General features: G+C 41.0%; 1 protein-coding gene across 3 annotated transcripts in view; it reads right to left on the bottom strand.

Moving 5' to 3' along the window:
• Window positions 1–1,266: 1,266 nt before the first annotated feature.
• The window catches only part of clmna (calmin a), a 42,968-nt gene continuing 22,599 nt past the window's right edge, over window positions 1,267–21,635 (bottom strand). Inside the window, exons 2-14 of one of the 3 annotated variants that reach the window (XM_076748108.1) lie at window positions 18,459–18,520; window positions 13,472–13,567; window positions 13,262–13,345; window positions 13,090–13,182; window positions 10,756–10,952; window positions 10,245–10,438; window positions 8,992–9,074; window positions 7,016–8,876; window positions 6,696–6,925; window positions 5,111–5,289; window positions 3,956–4,046; window positions 3,807–3,859; window positions 1,267–3,144 (exon numbers count right to left, since the gene is read on the bottom strand). In XM_076748108.1, the coding sequence (XP_076604223.1) occupies window positions 3,021–3,144; window positions 3,807–3,859; window positions 3,956–4,046; window positions 5,111–5,289; window positions 6,696–6,925; window positions 7,016–8,876; window positions 8,992–9,074; window positions 10,245–10,438; window positions 10,756–10,952; window positions 13,090–13,182; window positions 13,262–13,345; window positions 13,472–13,567; window positions 18,459–18,520 (3,347 nt within the window). In that variant the 3' untranslated portion in view covers window positions 1,267–3,020. Of the gene's footprint in view, window positions 3,145–3,806; window positions 3,860–3,955; window positions 4,047–5,110; window positions 5,290–6,695; window positions 8,877–8,991; window positions 9,075–10,244; window positions 10,439–10,755; window positions 10,953–13,089; window positions 13,183–13,261; window positions 13,346–13,471; window positions 13,568–18,458; window positions 18,521–21,635 lie in introns of all 3 variants that reach the window. The other 2 variants (XM_076748105.1, XM_076748106.1) reach the window with 2 other exon arrangements.

Genomic DNA, 21,635 nt, shown 5'->3' with positions numbered 1-21,635 from the left:
AATACACTTGATTTTTTTCCTGACTCAGAGATTATGTGCACATACTAATTTGCAAAAGCTAATGCATTTTGAAACATGACGCCACCTGATTTCTGTTTTTTTTTTAATCACTATAATGGGGAACTGTTTCTCATGAACAGACCTGAAATGCTGAAAAAGTTCTTACTGAAAGTACATTTACTAAAGGACTGTACTCAGATTATGCACAAATCTGAGTACTTGTACTCTTGAGTATTTCTATTACTTTGTTCCTCCACTCCACAACATTTATCTGGAAGCTATGGAGCTACTTCTCAGATTAAGACTGAGCATTGGACAAATGTGATGAATTTAAAGAATACAATGCATTAAAGCAGTGTGTACTTGGGCTCCTTGCATGTCCACCAAAGACACATTTCCTAATGTCTTGATTTAAGTCACTTTTTGAGGTCCACAAAGTCAAAATTGTCCAAGATTTCATAAAAAGGAAAGATGAGGAAAAAATGTCAACCAAAAAGGGAGATTTTTAGTAGCAGTCGTAGTTAAAACTGCCTGTAACTGGACAAATTTAAACAATAAAATGCTTGTGCATTGATGCATCAGTCACAATCCAATCATATCATATATCACATATATCACAGAGTCCATTTTAGTGCCAAATATAAACTTTTATTTTTGATAAATGCATGCTTACTGATAATACTTCTGTAGTTAAGTCGGCTTTTGAATGCAGGACTTTTACTCGACCTTTACCTTTACCTGAGTACTCTACCACTCACCATCTGCTTGGGGCAACTTAAAGCATGACAATGTTTTTATGGCTATGCTTAGCCAACTCAGAGAACTTTGTTAAAGTTAGCGAACAAATGTGGATGCCTTGAAAGCTCTACTTTCATGTGTGACAGTTGGCTTGTGGTTATAATGAATTGGAAATTTGTTTGGAAATGCACAGTGGAGATGCTCACAAAAACCTAGAAATTGGATCTGTATGCCACTGGGAAAAATGATGGAATTGGGACACAGCTCTACTTCTCACAAGGATAAAAGTACAAATAACACACACACACACACACACACACACACACACACACACACACACACACACACACGAGATGTGACTATGATGCACTGTACTATAGGGATGAGCCAGTTGGTACTGAACTGGAATGAATGGCTTTTTTGCTGCCCCTCAGTCAGTGGATGGAGGAGCTGTATTTATATCGAGAGTAAACAGAAACTTCACCCACAGTTCGGCTGGTGTGCAAGAACGATCAAATGACGGATATCCACTTTGTCATAGTGCTTCATTACAGACATTGTTCAAAAATAACATATAGAAAGATATTTCATTGTAAAACATTCTCTTTCCATTGGCAGGCCTGGGCAAGCTCAAGCACAGCTCAGTCGCATAAAACATTTCTTTGTCATAAAACTTTTTAAAAATCCATTCATACATCTTATGAGCCATAAAATATTACAAATACATATTCTGCCGCAGCTATCATACATTATAGAGCTGGGGTGATGCTTTAGTACCAGAGTTATACTAGACTTTCTACGTGTTAAAAACAAGATTTCCATTATTGGGCTTGTGGTGAGCTGTGTACTTTCCGTATTAGCACTTTCAGCACTATCTTTGGCAGTTTTGTGTTCTTTCTCAAAAGTGCAGCAGATCCAAAATACCCCTTCATTCAGACTGGTTAGTTCACTTTACAATAGTATAGGTACATAACTCCAAAAAGCCTGGCTTTATTATATATATATATATATTCTTGATTTCTTTTTAGCTCCACTATCTCCAGTTTTTATTATCAGCCTGAAGCAGTTTTAACATCTTCATCTGGGTTGAATGGCTGTTCAGATAGGCAACTGTGCATCCATAATATATCCGTAGTATATATCTCTATCTACAAATCAGAGTGTGCTGTACAGTCGTATAGTCTTACAAGGTTAGCTCTGTTGGCTTTGCACAGCAATAAACCACAAACTTCTATAGTGTCTTTAAAACAGGAGCACATCTGCCACAGAATACCAGGGTCACTGTTCAGAGATTTCAAGAATAATACATGACAATGTTAAGAGACCGAAATGGTCTTTTTGAGAAAACTATAATGTTACACAAATAAAATGCTAATTTTGCTGAGGAAATGGGCAACAATAGGACAATAAAGTCACAACTTGACAAGAAAAAGTCTTAATATTAAGAGATAAAGTTGTACTTTTAAAAGAGAAGTCATAATATGAGAATAGGTCTTGATGGAAGGAAGTTAAGACTTATGTCATAATGTTGCTTATTATCATTGTTGTGATATATTATCATTTCTCAGAATAACACATTCATTTCTCATGAACATGACTTTTTTTTGTTGTCAAAATAGACCTTTATTTTCAAACTAGTATCACCTTTACTCATAAAATTGTAACCTAATTTGCAATATTATGATTTTTTTTCCTTGTAACATGACTTTTTCTGTAACTTCACAACTTTTCTCTCAAAATATTATTATTTCTCCATGGACAATTACAATTTTAGTCTTAAAGTATGACTATTCATTTCTTAAAATCATTTATTCTTGAAATATTCTGACTTTAAATCTTGTAAAATTGCAGTTTCATTCCCATAACATTATGAGTTTTTCTCAACATTCTAACTTCATTTTCATCGGATTATGACCTTTTCTCAAAATATTGCGACGTTTTTCTCAAAATCTCAGACTTCATTTTTCGCCAGCAGTGGTCCTGATACATGGTCATACAGATTACTTCAAGCCACATCAAAAGCTTAAAAGCAAAACCTAAAAAAAAAAGCTTTAGTAGTTTGAAATACACATCTTTTAAATGCCTTCACTTGATCTGGAGAACAGTCAGTGTAATGGAAAGGAAAGGAGTGGCAGTTGAGCTGTATGTGTGTCTGCTTGTGTATATGGTGTATATATTGGTTTTAGTGACGGTGTTTATATAGTTGACAATATTCTCCTTTTCCTTTAATTATGTGTGTGTGTGTGTGTGTGTGTGTGTGTGTGTGTGTGTGTGTGTGTGTTTCAGTGGTTGAGGTTCAGCAGCAGGCTGGGCAGTGTCTTCAGGTCCATCTGTGGCAGCAGCCAGAAACAGTAGAGCAGCAGCCACAGCAGCAGCAGCAGATACAGCTCACAGCTCTCACTCCACCTACACACACACACACACACACACACACACACACACACACACACACACACACACCAAAAATAAAGAGATCATTACAAGCAGCACTGAAGCTAAAACAGTATGGATCGATTCTCACATTTGTTACATTTACAATCACATTACATTTTGGGTCTTATGTGATGTATCCCATCAGCAGTCTGCATGTCAGCACTAACTACGTCATATCGAGCTGACGCAGTTATTTGATTCTCGAAAGGAGACAGAGACAGCAACCAGTGCGTCCTTTGCAGCCCTCAGTGTCCAACAAGCACTGGAAACTGATCATGTGTTTGATGGTGCATAAGCTGAGAAAGTTCGTAAATATGTGAACTCGACATATTTAACAGATGCTTTGCCTTCACATGATCGTCAATCACTGCTAACTGCTCACATACATTCAGTCAGTTTTAGTGCTTTGGTGATCCTCTGGACATAATAGTCCTTCACTGCAGTAAGCAAGACATTATTATTAATGTATCTGTAGATATAGCAGATGTACAGTATATTTTCACAAGACCAGTATTCTAACATGAGAAGATGACTACTGGTCAACAACTACATTGGAAATCCTTGCAACTAGCACAAATGCGTAGTCATGAAAGCCCTATGTTGTAAACAGATAGCAAGGAGGGAAACATTCTTACCAAACCTCAGAGTCCGCATTGTCAGGTTTTCTGGTTGCTGCAGTCTGAGTGTCCTGTGATTGACAAAAAATACTCAGTATATTCAGAGACAATATTTATCCAAGGGTAGTAATATGTCCATAGAGAAGGAAATGGAATGTCAAACCGACCGTGGACTCATTGAAGCGAGGTCCCTTTCTGTGGCGGAGAACTGGAGGGATCTGGCTTTTGTCTGGTCTGCTGGGACTATGAGTGTCACTCCTGAAAAGACAAAATCCATTAGTTTAGGTTACAACAAGAGAGAGCAGGCCCAGGGCATGCAGTGGTAGAAGCCATTAAGTCCCTGTCGCCTTTTCTAGAACTTGTAACTTCGTGTTCAAACGTCTCATTTTCCATGTTTAAAGTTTAATCTCTGCAGCTGCATCAATCTGTTTTGGCCATAGATCAAGCTGAAAGTCACAAGTGTAACATATTGTGGCTTTATAAAGTCCATATGGCTAATGTGTTAGCAAGCTATCGGCTGTTTACACATCCAATATTAGCACTCATTTGGAGTTGTGTCCGGCACCTGATGAATGTTAATCCAATATTCACAAATTCACTCTAGTTTGTTCTCCACCAGCTGCTGAGAAAAATATCTGACTCTTAAAGATGTACCACTATGTTCACCAGTTAATCACCAACTTAGTCTGTTCTTTGGTACTGAGCAGGTGGTGCAGTGAGGTCATCAGAGCTTTGTCATTTAAAACAGCTGCTGGAAATAAGGTTAATGAGAGCAGACCAAAACCGTACAGTTACAGGTGAGTCATACATTACAGATGTAAATACTTGCTGCGCTTCTCTTTGCTAAGGAGACACATTTTTTGCACTGTCAAAATGTTTGACTCTGCCAGCAGCAATGAAAACTACTGTATACTGTACATACAACTATAGAATGAAAATACATTGAACAGTAGTTACAAAATAAAATGCTGACCACAAATAGTGTCAAAAAAGGGATTTGATATATTAAAGTCTGAAGGATTCAAAACTGTTGAACATGAGTGGAATCAAGCTCTCTTGTATTAATGAATTCAACCACATTAATGTCTGTAACCCCCGCCTCCTGTCTTCATGCTGCAGTCTCTCAACCCTCATAAGGCCTGTCTTAATTCGCATCACCAGCCTACATAGATAACTTTGTTCAGTACATTTAAGGCAATATCTGAGAAAACTGAGAGAGGCCAGGTCAGAGCAGTCCCATCCATTGCCACAACACTGGTATCCTCCAGGGTCCAGTGTGTTTCTCAGTGTAACAGGGAGCTGACTAAGAATAGAAAGCCTACCTCACAAGCTCTGTGTTTTCTGTGGCATAGCCTGAGCTCTGTTGCTCAGCCTTGCCGAGATCACTGCTGTCTGCTGGAACATCACCACCCCAGAGTCCTCCTATCTTCTCCCCGGGCAACCAGCTGTGTTCCTGGGATTTAGACGCTTTGTCAGTCTCCTGGTTAGTCTTAGTGATGACCTAATAAGAGCGAGAAACAAAGAAAGAGAGATCTTTTAGCAGCCTCGTACTGTCCAGGGGGGAAAGACGGAGTCAACGTTCAGTGCATCTTTGCATGTTTTTGTCACACTTACAGGGATTTGCAAATATGGTGAATGTGTGTGGGTCATCAGTCGGTCACTTATGTCCAGAGCAAGACATTTCAGCAACTACTGGCCAACTGCCAGACCACAACAATTCATTTCTAAAACACATTACAAGATGTTGATCGAACTTATTTTTACTTTAGTCACTATCCCCAAAGGATTAGTCCATTTTGGATCACCCTCAGACCAAGACTTTCAAGTGTTTTAAAAGAAAACCTTAATTTCAATCGGCAGATTGATATGAAAGTTACTGATAAATCGTCTCTATCAAATAATTTATTGAACCCCAACAATCCCCATTTACAACAACTTAATCAGCTGCGGCGGTGTGTGGAGGCATTAAAGTAGGCAGGATCTCTACGTCTCTCTACTTCTATCAGTTTTCATGTGAACATGCATTTGCAACACCATGAATCCAATCAAAAACAGACTATCCAAAGGTGTGGACTCTTACCCCATTATTACCCTGTAAACTCTTTTCAATCTACTAAAATGCATACAAAAATGCTGCATTCAAATGGCCCAAACTGGACTTAAGATAATTGTCCCTGTTTTTGTGAACTGTCTTATTGTTTTGCCGAACCTTGTAACAGGTGGTCATAATTTTCAGGCAGTATTCACTGTCTGTTTAACGAATTCCCTGATCAGCTGAGAAAAAGTGAAACAGCAAGAAAAGTGACGTGGTCCATGGAAATACAGCACAGCATGATTCAATCAGCCTGAAGCACATGTAATATTTCACTAGCGCTGAGGTTCCTCACCAATCATGGACCCAAAGCACGATATTGATACCAAAACAAAACAACAAGCACTTAGTGTGCTTTAGCAGCCATTTTTGAGGACTGAAAGAGGAAAACCCCAACTGGTCTCAAAATATATCTGAACCAACCAACTCTTAAAGCCATTTATCAAGTAAAACTGCAACAGTCCAGCTTTTCAAAAATGAAAATTACTTCTTTTTGTCTGATTTGTGTTCTGACAAAAATAAGATACATGCATATTCTATCATTGGCTCTTGGGAATTTTCATGTATCACATGGTAAAAAAAAACAAAACAAGACTAGTTTGAAACCTAGAATATGAATGGCCCATACATGGGCAATATGCTCCTGAGGACATAATTGAGAACTCTCCACGTCTCGATATAAAGCGTTGTTTATGCTTGACCCAGTGTTACTGGCACTAGGTGATCGGGCCAAAAAGTAGAGGTGACAACAGGGCCACCTGTTGTCAGGAAGTGGTGTGACAGCATTGTGGCACTGCTGAATAATTCACATATACCTTGTCATTCTCTTGTATCAAATCCACTCCATCCCTGAAATCTTCAGCCAGCAGGTTGAGTGGCTGGTCATCTGGCAGACTTTCTGAAGCTGGTGCTGGCTGGAGAGCAGACACACTCAAAACAGATGGCCAACTCTGCATTTCAGTATCAGGTGGCTCTGTAAACATGGGCTCCTCTTTGTCAGGGTAGAACAGATCCATGGGTTCGATAGGGTCACCGACTAGATCACCTGTGGGAGAATTTCGATCAAAGTTTGTATAAAACGAGCCCATGTCTCTGGATACACTACCTGTTTCACAACATGAAGTCCCTATCGTACCATTGTATTTTGAGTTGACTGGATCCGATGCGTTCTGTGTGGAAGCTGTTTCCATGTCAGAAAAGGTGTAACCCAGTTTGTCCTGGTGTTCTTCCAGTTGATCAGTTAAATCTATTTCCTGGTCAGTATTCACAGGTTGAGATTTAGCATCTGTAGAAGAGGTCTGAGCTATCAAGTCCTTCTCAGTGTCACATGACTGAGATTCGTGCTCACATTCCTGTTTGGCTTCACGTCTTCCCATGTTGTCTGCTGTGTCTGGCCCACATATAGCTGCATTTGATGATTTGCTCATGTCATGTTCATCTGTATCACCCAAATGCCCACTTTCTGTGTCGCTAATTTGTTCTGAAGTTGTTGGTTTAACATTTTCAGATACCAGGCAGGAGGGAATCTCAACAGGGCTTTTATCATTATTGTCACTGGAGTCACAGCACAATTCATCTGGATTTTGAGAGCTGTTAACATCTGTGTCAGTTCCCTTATTTGTGATTGCCTCTGCCTGATGTACCTCACCATGCCCTGCATGATCTTGTCTTTCTGGGTCACATCTTCCCTCTTCATCCTGCTCTTCTGGCTCACTGGAAATAGAGATCACAGGGATATTTATGTCCATGGTTGGGTCCAAACTTGTTTTTGAGGCTCCGTCTTGGTTGGCCATTGAGGTAAAGCTCTCTTGACGATCCAGGTGTTCTCTTAGAACTCCTTCACTTGCTTTGTCTTGTGTTTCTGTAACACCCTCATCCCTTTCCTTTAAAATGCCTGACTTCTCTCTTGACTCCCATCTTCTCTCCTCAGGAGGAGAATCTGTTTTCTGACATTTAGTTTCCACTTCAAGCTCCTCAGAGTCATTTCTTTCATTCGGACTTTCAGTTCGATCATTTATTTGTCCTTCACGGTCCTGTCCAGTTTTTTCAGTTTCAAGGAGAACTTCAGCACCAGAGTTGACCAGTGCTTCTCCATCACACAGTCCAAAAGAAGATTCTTTCTCTCTTGGTGCCTCACCTTTTTTAATCAGACTTGTATCCATCTGTTTAGAGCCTTCTTCTTTTGTAATCTCAGCTTCCCTATCAGGTACCTGTTCTAGTGCCAAGTCCTGGTTGTGCTTTTCAAGGCTGGTCTCTTTCTCCTTCACTACCTCTGCTTCCTTTTTCACCGAATGTCCTTGGATTCTCTCCTGGGTGCTCTCCAATGAACTCAGGGAGTAAATCCCTTCATCTGTATATGACTCAGGAATTGACTGCTCATCAGGTGCTCTACCCTCTATGGATGGGACAAATCCTTCATCAAGAGTAGTGATCTCCACAGGGGTTGCACGGTACACATCCCAAGCTGTTCCACTATCACACAAAGAGCTGTCACTTCGGCTCTCACAAAACTTCTCTGGCATGACCCCAAACTCGCTATCCACCCATGAGTCAGGTGAGCTGATTGCTGAGTCGCCAATTACTGACTCAGTGGTAACAGATTCAAGTACTGATGAGCCAGTGGGCGACTGAGTGCAAGACAGTTGTAGGGAGTTATCGGGTGAGTTGACTGAGACCTCACTGGCAGTTTCCTTGGGCTCTTCAACGACACTGCTGGAGATGTCCTCCATATGGGGGGAATCTGCTAAGAAGTCTTCACTGGACCACGAGCGAGATGCAGCCGGTCTGAAAGGTGGTGACATAATGCTCCTGTCCTCTGAGACAGAAGAAATTAAAATTTTGGGTGGGGGTTGGCCACAGTCCCTCTGAAACATATAGGACCGCTCCCTCACTCTGCCTCTGTGACTGCAATTCCTTATGTAGTCAGAGTCACTCTCACGGAAGTTGAGTCGGCACATAGAGACACTCCTTTCAATCACCTGGCAGGGCTCCTCTGGCTGAGAGAGAAACAAAGAAGTTGGTAGAAATCTGTCAGTGCTCACATTCAGAAATTAGTGTTTTGTCAAAACCTTAGAGACATATCATCCATGCACTGTAAGAGGGGATTCTTACCTCCTCTATGCCAGGGAAGTGCTCCAGGAACTGTGACACATACGTCATGATTGATTGCTCATCCGGTGCATTGATAGTCACATCTAGGCAGATAAAGAGCACGTTACCACAGTGGCATTTTACATGTACATATGGACTCCCAAGTCAATTAGGCTTCCTCCAGTTAACAGTTATGGCTTGCACTTTATCATGTAATAGCACAGCCGGTTTTATAAGTAGGTGTCATGTCTGAATAAAACCATGAAACACAGAGAAAGATATTAAATGCAGATCATGTTTTGCCTCATATCACATGGTCCTACTTAAAAAATGGGTTTCACTTATTTATTTCATTGCCTCTTGCGTAACAGATGCTCAATATTACATAAGCTATGCAGCTCTATCCATTATGGTCCTGTCATTACTTTATTAGATCAATGATAACCCATGTTACAGAGTCTAAAAGCAGCTATATATATCCAGTAAAGTCTGGCAACATTGCTCACACTTGGTACGCAAATACCACGAGAAGAAAGGTCATATTATAGCCATAAAATAGAAGTGAAAAATAGTTACTGGGGGATGTGTAACTTTTTACTGTGAATACCAATGCTAAAACCACAGCATCTTCTGGTAGTTAGTTAGAAGCTTTCTTTTTCATTTCAAACAAACACTGTAGGATGATTCAGGAAGCTACTATGATACTTGTGTAAGTGGCCTACCACTAGCTAATGATAGCCAATTCCAAATTTCCCTCTGCTTCATACACTGGGTGGCTAATCAGAAGATTCCCATGACTTGATCATTATGTCATCCTGATTTTACATGGAGGCACAACATGAGCTTTGAATGGGAATAACTATGAAGCTTCTTCCATGCATGGAGACTACCTCCATGGCTACTTTCTCTGCAATCTAGATTTGGTTGAGCGCATGTAAATGTTACAACTGGGCTAAATGTTCTGGTTAGGATTGTTATCCAACTATGAGAAACCTGTTCAAGAGGTCTAGCTTATGGCTGTGTTAATTAAGTAACACATGGGAACACCTTTCACTTTTGGTTTCACTTCTGAACAAGTACTTCAACATTATGGAAACATTTTGATGATCAACTGGTATAACTACTGGGATTGTTCTTGGTTTCCCTTTTATTAGAAAATTTGTTAACTCATTACCACAAGGACAATATAGTGTTAACTAGGTTAGCTATGATATTAAAGTTTAATGTGGGCAGCAACCAGATTATACTGATATGTAAAAAAAAATTCTCATTACCCTCAGGCTCCAGTAGGCGTGGGATACCCAGGCTGTAGTGGGCTATTCTGAATGCGTCCTCCAGATTCTCTCTGGCAGTCCTCAACAGTGCCTTCCTCATGTCCACCAGGCTGGGGTCAATGGACTTAATAACAGCCAGAAAGGCCAGACCACTTGTCCAGCTCTTCCCAAAGTCCTTCACTGCCACACCGAACCTACAGGATGGCAGGACATACTCAGCAGTGAAGGTCAGTCCAGAAAGACGGCTAGACAGACAGCTGTAAGAGGTGGACTAAAAGTAGACACCAATGGAGCCAGTGAATAATTGCTTGGCCCTTTTTTCTGTTTTGATGAGGCAGAGCATGCAGACTATTGTTATGTACTGGCTGTTGTTTTAAATGTGCTTTATAAATAAATTGATTTGATTTGATTTGATTTGCACAATCACAAGACAACAGAATACTATGACACTGTTAGATTTTTTTTTTACTTTGAAGAACAATCTTTATTGAAAATGGCAGTCCACACTTACTTGCGTGTTCGCTTCTGTACCCACTGCAGCAGCTTCTTGATGGCCTTGCTGTGGTCTCGCATGGCTGTGGACGCCGACTGTCTCTCGTCTGACGGCGTGCTGCAGAAGGATGTGTCAGAGTCGGAGCTGGTGGGGATGGATGACAGGCTGGAGGAGGAGGGGAACTGGCTCCTGATGTTCCCGGTCAGCTCCTTAATCTGCAAGGACAGTTGGATTTTAATTCCCTTTAGTAGTCAGTTCTGATGTTGAGTATCGGGTGCATCCATGTCTCTGCAGCACATCTACTCAAGTGTTTTATGCTGACACTTGAGCATAAAAGTGTGTGTGTGAGACCAACTTCAGACCAAAACTATCCCAGGTATAAAGTATGATCAGTTCTGTCTTAAAATTCTGTGAAAAGACTGTAAAGAGGTTTAAGGCTAAGTCGACAACCATGACACATGATGTAAACATTTTAACAAATGATGAAGGCCCCATATCCATATAGCCTTTTTTTATGTCAAAAAAGCACTGGCATGACATGGACACCCCTCTCCCTGGCACAGAGGAACTGGGCCCCTTCCGCCATATCTTTGTGACAGTTGAGGCCTTCCCTGTCACAAGAGACATGCTGAGGCCCCTCACTGGGCAAATAGTGGGAGACAAGCACGTCTTCAACTTTGGGCTTTCCCAGTTCTACGCTACAAGAATGGTTGAGGGCCCCTTTGGCACTATGGTGCCCACAGGATTGGAGGGTCTTTTGTGTGTCTCCAGAGGGTACAGAGAGAATTGTGAATGCAACCTGTATACCCCACAACTTCATGAGGTGGGAAGATGGTGGATCTGTGCCAGTGCCAGCAGAGCCATACCTTGATGCCCAGGAAGGGCATCAGAGAGGTTGAAAGCAGAAATGCCACCGGAGAGGTTATTGCTGTCAAGGAAACATATACTGGCTACTTCTCATCAACAGGACAAGTGCAATAGCGGAAGGGAATCATCTGTGGTCCTCCCTCCATCCACTCTCCTCTAACCACAACTAACAGCAGAAGTTGTAGCAGTAGTAGCAGTTTTAGTAGCAGCAGTAGTGGTAGCAGTACACAAAATGAAATCAACTAATTCATCTTCTCATTTTAAGTAATAACTCAGAACTTACAAGCCATGAGTGGAAAAAGTTTCAACAAATACGAGCAAATGACTTGAACAGGTTAACAGTGCAGCCACTTATTTAATGGGTATCAATACGGGTAGCAGATAGGTCAGATGAATTTAAGTGTAGATTATTAGCTGTGTTGCACTATTCACTTTTATTTAACCTCCTTTGCTTGCACACTGTTATGAGACAGGAGTCAGCGGTGCATGTTTTGAATAAACTCTATGAACTGTTTGTCCCATTACTGACCGAGCTAAGCTAGTGAGCTAACAAACTTGCTAACTGACTGTTACCAGTTAGCTCACCAAGTGTCATGCCCTATCAACTTCACACGCATGAGTGAATGTTACTGTGAAATAAAGTTCATTCCTGTGAAATAAATGGGGCCGCCGCTTTAGTGAGGGTCAGTTTATTGTTGGATACTGACTTGAAACAGAATATACAAGCAGGTGTCATTGAAAAATGTTTAAAATGATGAGGAAAAAATGAAAAGCACTGTAAAAGAAAGGTAGTACAAGAGGTGGATAGTGACTACATTGTCAAACTACTGCTCCCAAGGTACATCATTAGTAACTCTGCATTTATTTGTGAACATGATCTCACTATTTGCTATTAATGGACAAAACACGCAATCATTTTTGAAGCTAAGAGTAAATGGCAGAGTTGAAGTGAAATGTAGGGACCGACTGAATCACAGGGGTGAACTGATAGAGGCAAAGCTACAGTAGCTATTACTTATGGATTAGTTCTAACTGAGATGATTTCATGTTATTGGGACGCTCTGCTGAATTTCCCATCAGTTCTCCTGAGCAGTTTGAAGACAAAACCTCTGTGAAGGGCCATCAAAGAAGCTTAGTGTACCTTGCTCATTATGAGCATTCATCCCAGCTCATACCTGGCAGTGCACACTGCTTCATACAGTGGAATGCCTCCAGAGTGAGAGGACAGTGTGTGTGAACTGCAGAGATAATTGTTTCCTCATGGTGTCTGTCCAGGGCAATGAACCGCAGCGTGGCTTACATAAACTATCCTTTGTGAATGGAAAGTCCACAAGCTGTGAAGTAGACACTTTATTCTTACACTTGACGTCATTTTGAGTAAAAAGAGGGCACAGGAAAGGAGGGGGAGATGGAAACTCAAAGTACCGATGAGATTGGATGAAGAGCTATTAAATGAGAGGATAGATACAAAGAAAAGCAAATTACCTGAAAGAAGAGAATGATGTTCCAAATGAGTCCCAAGATGATGGAGGAGTTTCCATCGGCAACATCAGCTGCATCGATGCTGACCAGCTTTACCTGAGAACACGCGTTTGTGTTAACAGTTCAGCCAATCAACAATCAAATCAACAATCAATCTACCTGATGTGGTACTCACGTTTCTCTCCTCCAGGAAGGACAGGACCTTGGCGATATTGTTGAGTCGGAAAATACGATGGGAGGACTTTTTGAATCCATGAAGCTGGAAAATCATTCAGAATGAGAACAGTGTTATTGGGTAGCATGTAAACGACCAACCGCAACAGCTACTTTTACAACCAGTACTGTTGAAGGAGCTGATGATATGATTATTTCACACAATACTGACCAGCTTGCAGCCGGACAGCTCCTCCAGCAGGGCCATGAGGATGTGTCCATCCTGTATGTCCCGGAAAAGGTCATGAACCTCAATGGGTGGGTCACACTGACAGTGGAGAGAAGGGAAGAGAGAGAATAAGTCAATCAGGAAAAAATTCATCTGCAGCTCTTTTGATTGATTTGATTTTCATTTAGTCTCTTTTAATCTTAGCAAAATGTCAAATATTTTTGTCTTTCTAGCTCCTTAAATGGGAGGATTTGATGCATTTCTTTGTCATACATGATGGCTAAACTAAATATCTTTTGAGGTTTTTTCAGCAGATTCATCTGTATGGATACCATGGCGGGTAGACTTTCTGCATCTTAAGCAGACTGGATATCAAAAATACAATCTGAAAACTGTAAATTCAACCAAGAAGCATTCAAGATGTACTCAAATTTGACTGCACTCTACCTAGATGTTAATAAAGTGCATATGCATCCATCCCTGCATGATGCATACATGGCTAGCCCATCAAAGGTACAGGAAAAACATATCCACTTCAACAGCCAAACGGCACGTGCAGCATGTTTTTGTGGTGTACATCTAATCACAGGCGAGCTTAACCACTAAATAACCTGTGTGCATGAGACAGCAGTGATCTGTATGGACGAGGGAGTTTTAATAATAGCCTGGGAAGACGATGAAACACTGGTCTCGCTCATAGTTTCTAAAGTTTAAGTTAGTTTATGAAGGCTGTCAGCTATCTAGATAAACTGTTATTGTAACTAAACAAGCTGGGCACATGCTAGCTCCAGTCAGTCACCAAGCCCTTTAGCTTGGTTGCTTCAACAATATAAGAGAGTTCATTCAAACTATAAATACAATTGACTCCTTTCTTATAACTATGTGTTATAATAGTGTAAAGTGTATACTTTGACAGAGGAGATACACAGCGAACAAAGCTGTGATAGTGTCTTCTTTTTTTGAATTGAAGGTGCTATGGTCTCTCAAAAGGTTAAAACTGCCAAGACAGTTTGCTATTGTTCAGTGGGGTGAATTTTGCGTGTCAAACCTCAGCAAAATCAAAGATCAGCAAATGAATCCAAAGTTTGTAATGATTACCAAATGCTCTAAAGAATCATTTGTGCTACATCTGCTGTAGTCAGCAAATTATGCCAGGGAGGACCTGAGGTATGCAAATGGTCTGTTACATGTTACAAACCAGGAAAATATGGAGATTATGTAACATTTCCAGTAATCTCTTTCAAAGAGAACATAAAGGGACCCATCAGCATTAAGAATAAACACTGTGCCAACATTCCTCTCAAACACACTCTTCAGCTTTAATTCAACACATGAGATGGCATTCAGCACCTCTCCAATTAGCACTTGTCTATTTCAAATAACCAGTACTGAAAAGTCAACCCACACTCACTGCTGTACAGTTCAGTAACAACAAACCTGATTCAAAAAAAAAATGTGAGGATAAAACTGTAAGAATATGCTAGTTCTGTTTGACACATACTCAATTGAAAACAGTTCAAAGACAGTATATTTAATGTTTGACCTCATCAGCTGAATTGATTTTTGTAAATATCTGCTTATGCTGAATTTCATGCAGCAACATGTTTCAAATAAGTTGGGACAGGAGCAACTAAAGACTGGGAAAGATGTGGAATGCTCCAAAAACACCTGTCTGGAACATTCCACAGGTAAACAGGTTCATTGGTAACAGGTGATAGTATCATATGATTGCATAAAGGATATTGCTACATGGACTCAAGAACACTTGGCAAAACCTGTGTCAGTAAACACGGTTCCTTTGTAAATGCATTGTGTTTTCATGTCCCAACTTTTTGGTATTGGGGTTGTACGTAGATTTATCGTTAATAATCAGTCAGTAACCTGCAGCATGCACTGCCTGAGCCAACATTTAGTCCTGTCATCACAAGAAGTCATTACTAACTCTAACTCTACGCAGTTGTGAACTCGTCTGAACATGATGAATGGGTGAACGGGGGGGTAAACTGACGGGAACTTTCCAAGATGACAGAAGACAAATGACAAGAAGACAAATGTAGGATTGTCAATTAGTGGGTCAGAGATTTGATGCAGGGCCAAGCAGTGAGTAAGAGAAGAGAGGCTCATTGTGTGAGAGAAAACAAAAGACTTGATCAGACGTTCAGACTCTCAGCTCACCCTGACTCACCCCTGTTTAAGAACTGAAACCACAAAGGAAAGATAGGCCCAGGAGTGAAACTAGAGTGTCTCAGTGTAAACAGGTCTGCTGGTGTCTGTGTTTAAATGCACAGGTCCACAGTAAACATGGCAGGCAGTGAGACCATTACTTTCTCACTGTCACTCAATGTGAGGCTGCGATCCAGTTGACTGATACCAGATATACTCTTCAAGCAAGACCATCAATCAATCCATTAGTCATCATCATTGATTAACTAAATATTCTCTACGTCCACCTGCTCCACTGTCAGAATTTAATCCCTCTTGACTACTTGGATGGACAAAATAGGACATCTGAGGACATCATATTAGACCCTACAATGGCAGACAAAATTGAGACAAACTGGTACCATTAAAGTATTAAAATTAGCTGTTAGTGGTTTCTGTTTGTAATGTACCCATGAATGTACAGACATCTAGCACTGGATAACACTGAAGAAAACTTAGAAATGTGATGATTTTCAAGCAAGTTCTGAAATGTTTTTCTCTGTTTTCCAAGTGGATTAATGTCTAAGTCATGATGAGTCTATAAAAATGCATGTACCATGCCTGTTGTTATCACAGCACACTGTATCTTGCCAAAAACTATAAATAAATGGGCAATGACTTAATCATTTTTTTGTGTTTTTACTGATTTCCACTTTTTTTTATTCCTACATTTATTTATTCATTTCTATTATACTATTGGATCTTTGAGGCAGATATTGATATTTAAGTGTTTAGAAAGTCTGATAAAGATATATTGGGCAATATTCATTATTCTATATAAACACATGACATAAACAGATATTCCAATAATCATTACTTTTTGGGACCAATTGTCAATGCAACTGTGAAACTGTGAAAGTTGGAACTTTACATACATTCAAGCCACTAAAACTTGTTTTTTAACCACTCCACAGACTTCATGTTTAACAAACTATTAGCATAATTTTTTTTCACTAAAAATTCACTGTCACAATTCCAGTGTGTCTGAAGTTTATATACACCAAAATCACTGTGCATTTGACCTGAAAGGTCAGTCAACACGGAAGAAGCCACTGCTCCAAAACCCCAGCTGCACATGGGGCCAAAGATCGCAGTTTTTGAAGAAATGTCCTCTGCTCTGATGAGACAAAAATTGACCTGTCTGACCACTGTTATGTTTGGAAGAAAAAGGGGGAGGCTTGCAAGCTGAAGAACACCATCCCAACCGTGAAGCACGGGGGTGGGAGCGTCATGTTGTAGTGGTATTTTGATGCAATAGGAACTGGTGCACTTCACAGCACAGATGGCATCACGAGGAAGGAAAATTATGTGGATATATTGAAGCAACATCTCAAAACATCGGCTATGATTAAAGTTCGGTCACAAGTGGTTTTGCAAATAGACAATGACCCCAAGCATACTTCGCCAGTTGTAGCAAGATGGCTTAAGGACAACAAAATCAAGGTAATGGAGTGGCATCACAAAGCCCTGACCTCAATCCAAAAGAAAACAGAAACAGTGTGTGTGAGCAAAGAGGCCTACAAACCTGACTCAGTTATAGCAGTTCTGTTTGGAGCAATGAGCCAAAATCCCAACAACTTATTGTGAGAAGCTTGTGGAGGGCTAGCCGAAATGTCTGACCCAGGTTTAACAATTTAAAGGAGATGATACCAAACACAATTTTTTTTCTAAACGTCTGACACACGGGGACTGTGATGAAAGAAATACAGAGAATGATTTATTTCAGCTATTATTATTTCTATTATTAGACATTTCACATTCTTAAAATAAAACAGTGATTCTAACTGACCTAAGAGAGGGAATGTTTACTCGGATTAAATGTCAGGAATTGTGTAAAAAAAGAGTTTAAATGTATTTGGCTGAGGTGTAAACTTCAACTGTAAAATCAGTTTTCTCTCTTATGGAAGAACTACATTATGAGACGTTGTTTCTAAATGACCTCAAACACATCTTTGCCATTTCTGTAGTGACATTTATTTGTTAGGCCATATCTATGCTAAAAGTCAACAGTTTACTAATACTGGCTGATACATAGGACAGACTCTAATTTTATTTATTTATTTATTTGTTTACCCTTTCTGATGAGGGAAGCTGTCACAAATCACATCTATTGATTTTAAACTAATATCTATATGATGTTACTTTGTTTGTTTCCCATTTATCATTTATCACATGTATTTATTTATGTGTCCCCTATGGGCCTCCATACTTGCCTAGTTTCTACTTCCATTCACTGACTGGATTCTCATTGGTTACCTCAGGCCATTTCTCCTGTAGTTAGCCCAAAGCCCCAAGGAGAAGAGGAGGGGGCCCTCTTCCACCCAGCCATTGTTCACAAACAGCAGCTATCTGGGTGGTGGGGCGAGTGAAACGACCACCTTGCGTTGGCTGCACTGGTAACATCGCCACTGTTCCCTCAGATTAACACTTTACAGCCGAATGAAACTTTAATGCTGCACGCAGGCAGTTGCACACAGCCACATGTATAATTCAGAGAGCGAGATGCAGAGACTGCAGCTGTTGTTTATGAGCAGCACGTGCCTCAGCTGCAGTGTAAAAGCCATACAGCGAGCATGGTCGGGTAATCTCAGCTTCATGAGACAGTCTGTGGTGAAGATGGAGCTACCCTGGGTTTTGGGGTGGAGTGGCAATAAAAGAAAGAAATCGTCCTGCTCCACCCAGGTAGTAAATGAGCAGCTCTGTAATAAGTGAGTCCTGAGACCATAATTACAGTTGCTGCTGTTGGTGTGTTTTCTGCAGCTACTGTGTCATGAAGGTATGAACAAACCTTCTCTAAATGCAGGTTCATCCATCGTGTGAAGGTCCTCTTCTGAACCACTTCTCTTTCAACTGCAAGACAGAGAGAAGAGAAAAAAAGATTTCAGTCATCAGGAAACTGAACCCAGGGCTGCAGCATTCATCAGAGAGTCTGAAGAAGCACGTAGGTATGAATCACCTCTCGCCAAAGGCACATCACCATGGCAAAGAAACAGCATGGAGCCAGTCCACACACACACACACACACACACACACACACACACACACACACACACACACACACACACACACACACACACTGAAACTCTCTCATTATTATCTATCAGTCTTTCACACTCCCACATTAAACACGCTGACAGAAAAATCCGTTTAGGACAATTAAAGAGACAAGACATCTCAACGCTGTATTTCACTGTGTTTGGATATTTTTAACAAGGTTCACTGGAATTGTAGGAATCTTCATACTTTAAACCATTTGTGCTGAGCGTTTAAGTTGCCTGCACACTCACATAGGTGTCTCCACCTAGCCATAAGTACAAGAAACAACCACCACACTTCAAGTGCACATTTTCACCAATCAACTATTAATATAGGCATTTCAACAATGTGTGAATGATAGGATATCACAATGAACCCCGAGGTAACCATGAAAGCTTTTTTTATTTACAACATCAGACTGTAAAGATAAATTCATGAAACAGAGTAAGGCCAAAGCAATGGCCGAGAGGGCTAAAAAACCTCAAAACTACAAATGGTGACCTGACGAGAAAACCTCTGTTATTGATTATTAATTCATTTTTTTTACACACAATGAACGCTTGTGAGAAGGCTACATTTGAACCTTTGAAATCATGTCATGAAACTCTACTTGTCCCTCAAACACACTTTAAATAGACATTCAGCCAAGCGAGTAACCGGTCATCAACATCACACACAATGCTTCTGTCGCCATGATTGACAGTTGCCTCACTCACCTCCCTGATGACATTTTAAGATGTGCTGTGATTGGTCAAGGTCATACATGTGTGTTCCAGTGGAGCAGCCAATCAATGACTTTGAGGTCAAGCAGCTACCCCGCTGAGCGTTAGTAGAGCAAAGGTGGAGAGACTGTGGTATTAGCACTGTCGGCACTGTGTGGTTAACTATGTCAGTGTTGCAGTTCTACTAACGTCAGTCAATGATGGTTCGATATTTCTGCACCTTCAGCAATGAGCAACTTATGATCTCTAAGGGGCAAACAATGCTGCACAAATGTGACAACATGTTTGCATGTGTCGTCTTTTTCTGTGTGTGTGTGGGTGGTGGGGGTGGCTCACGGATTTCAATCGCTGACCAAAGGTTTCAGTCATTTTAACTTGGCAGGCATGCAGTGGTTTTTGTGAGTCATTATAATTACAGGTCTAAATAACACCATCATTTTTTATCTATTGGGAGTGGGAGGGGCACTGCAGCATGTTTACTGTTTGCCTTAGTCTGCTCAGTCCAGAGTGACTCTGCTGCACCAGAGGACAGAAAGCAGACATATCGGGTGAATGGCAACTATAGAGGATGGGAGGGTCTCTGGAGGAGTTACCATGGTAGCGTAGTCAGTCGTTATTCATCTTTATGTCCAGTATGGCTCACTGGAGGTACTGGGGCTAACTCTGCAATTATACACACCAAGGGTAATAAGAGCTTTGGCGGCTGGAATGGTATTGATTGTTTCTTCCTCCAGTGGAGTCATGGCGGCCTCACTGAGGTCTGATGGGGAAGACAGTCCTGCATCAGAGCAGAAGAGAAGATATTGATCTTCATCATGGGGGGAGGTTAAGGTTGTAGTCCATATTGGCCTCTTGTTGTAGAGCAGTGGCATGTAGAGCACTGATCCGTTAATGTGCCCCATTTAGCGGAGTAGTGGTCTGTCCTGTCGTGTGCTTCCTCACAGGGCAACGCCTCAAACGCAGAGAATTTCCCCCAGTGTTCTCAGAGAATGCAGGAGTTGGGTTGGTATTCAAGAGGCGTAGCGGAGGCTTCAATGCATGAATCTTTGTCAGGGCAGACACAGGGAGGTGGCAGAGGAGGGAGGGAGGGAGGGAGGGAGGTGAGAGGAGAAAGACGATGACAAGAAGAGGAGATGACGGGGTAAGGAGTGAGAGACAGAGCCTGAAGGAAGATGAGCAAGATGAGAGATTATGTGAAAAAACACTGATGGAACAACCAGTGCTACAAACACACCCTAGGAGGGATGGGTTCTGATCCCATTCCATTTTGGATCTGATTCCCAGTTGGCAAAATACCTACATTTGCTGAGCTGAAACACTAATCACTAATTGAACCTTTCTCTGCTATTTCCCAAAGATAAAAGAGTAATGTAGGAAACATTTGGTCAATGCTGGCTGTCACTTACGCCCAATAAATGACAAGTTGGTGTCTGCACTTGGCCACAGACTGTCTGTGAAAGAACTGCGATAGATGGTAGAGACGGGAAAGATTCCCATATTTACGACTCGTAAGCATTAATGTCATCAGACACGTTAAGACGGTTGATCATGTGAGGGGTTAAAACTACTGTGCATTGACAATTGAACAGTATATCTATCAAATTAGGGTTAAATTATCTTGGTTAGCACTTTGGCTGACATGAGGAATCCGCGCTTGTTTGGTTTTCAGGCAGGTCTGTACTATTCAGCACAAAGTCAGAGATGTTAGAGCTTTCAGAAAAGTCTGAGTTTGTAGATAAAACATTATTTACAAGTCTGAAACTGGCAAATCCAGTTAGTCCGATATGACATGAACATGGAATCCGACAACACCAACAGATGAATGACTGAATTAGGACTTCCAGTATTTGGACGGTTTAACTTCATCACTCAGCTAGTTAAGTTAGGGACAGACTTTCATGTTTATGGTGCTGGCAGGCTTTGGTACAGTCCAGCCAATAGAGTTATTTTTAGATGAACTTAACTCCCAGTTATTCGAGCAGCTTCGTGAGGAGATGGACTCAGACCACAAACGGCTTCTCTTATACACAGAAACAAGATGGCTATCGAGAGGGAGATCGCTGACCAGAGTGTTTGAATTGCAAGAGCCACTGCAGAGATTTCTCTCAGAAAAAAGTCACCACTGGCAGCTCATTTCAGCGACAAGGAGTGGGTCACGAAACTCGCTTACTTACTTGACATATTCAGTCTGCTCAATGAACTCAATC

The sequence above is a fragment of the Chaetodon auriga genome, chromosome 14 (assembly GCF_051107435.1).
Source record: "Chaetodon auriga isolate fChaAug3 chromosome 14, fChaAug3.hap1, whole genome shotgun sequence".
Lineage (NCBI taxonomy): Eukaryota > Metazoa > Chordata > Actinopteri > Chaetodontiformes > Chaetodontidae > Chaetodon > Chaetodon auriga.
The sequence above is the reverse complement of the archived record's forward strand: the minus strand, read 5'-3'. Positions and strand labels throughout refer to the sequence as shown.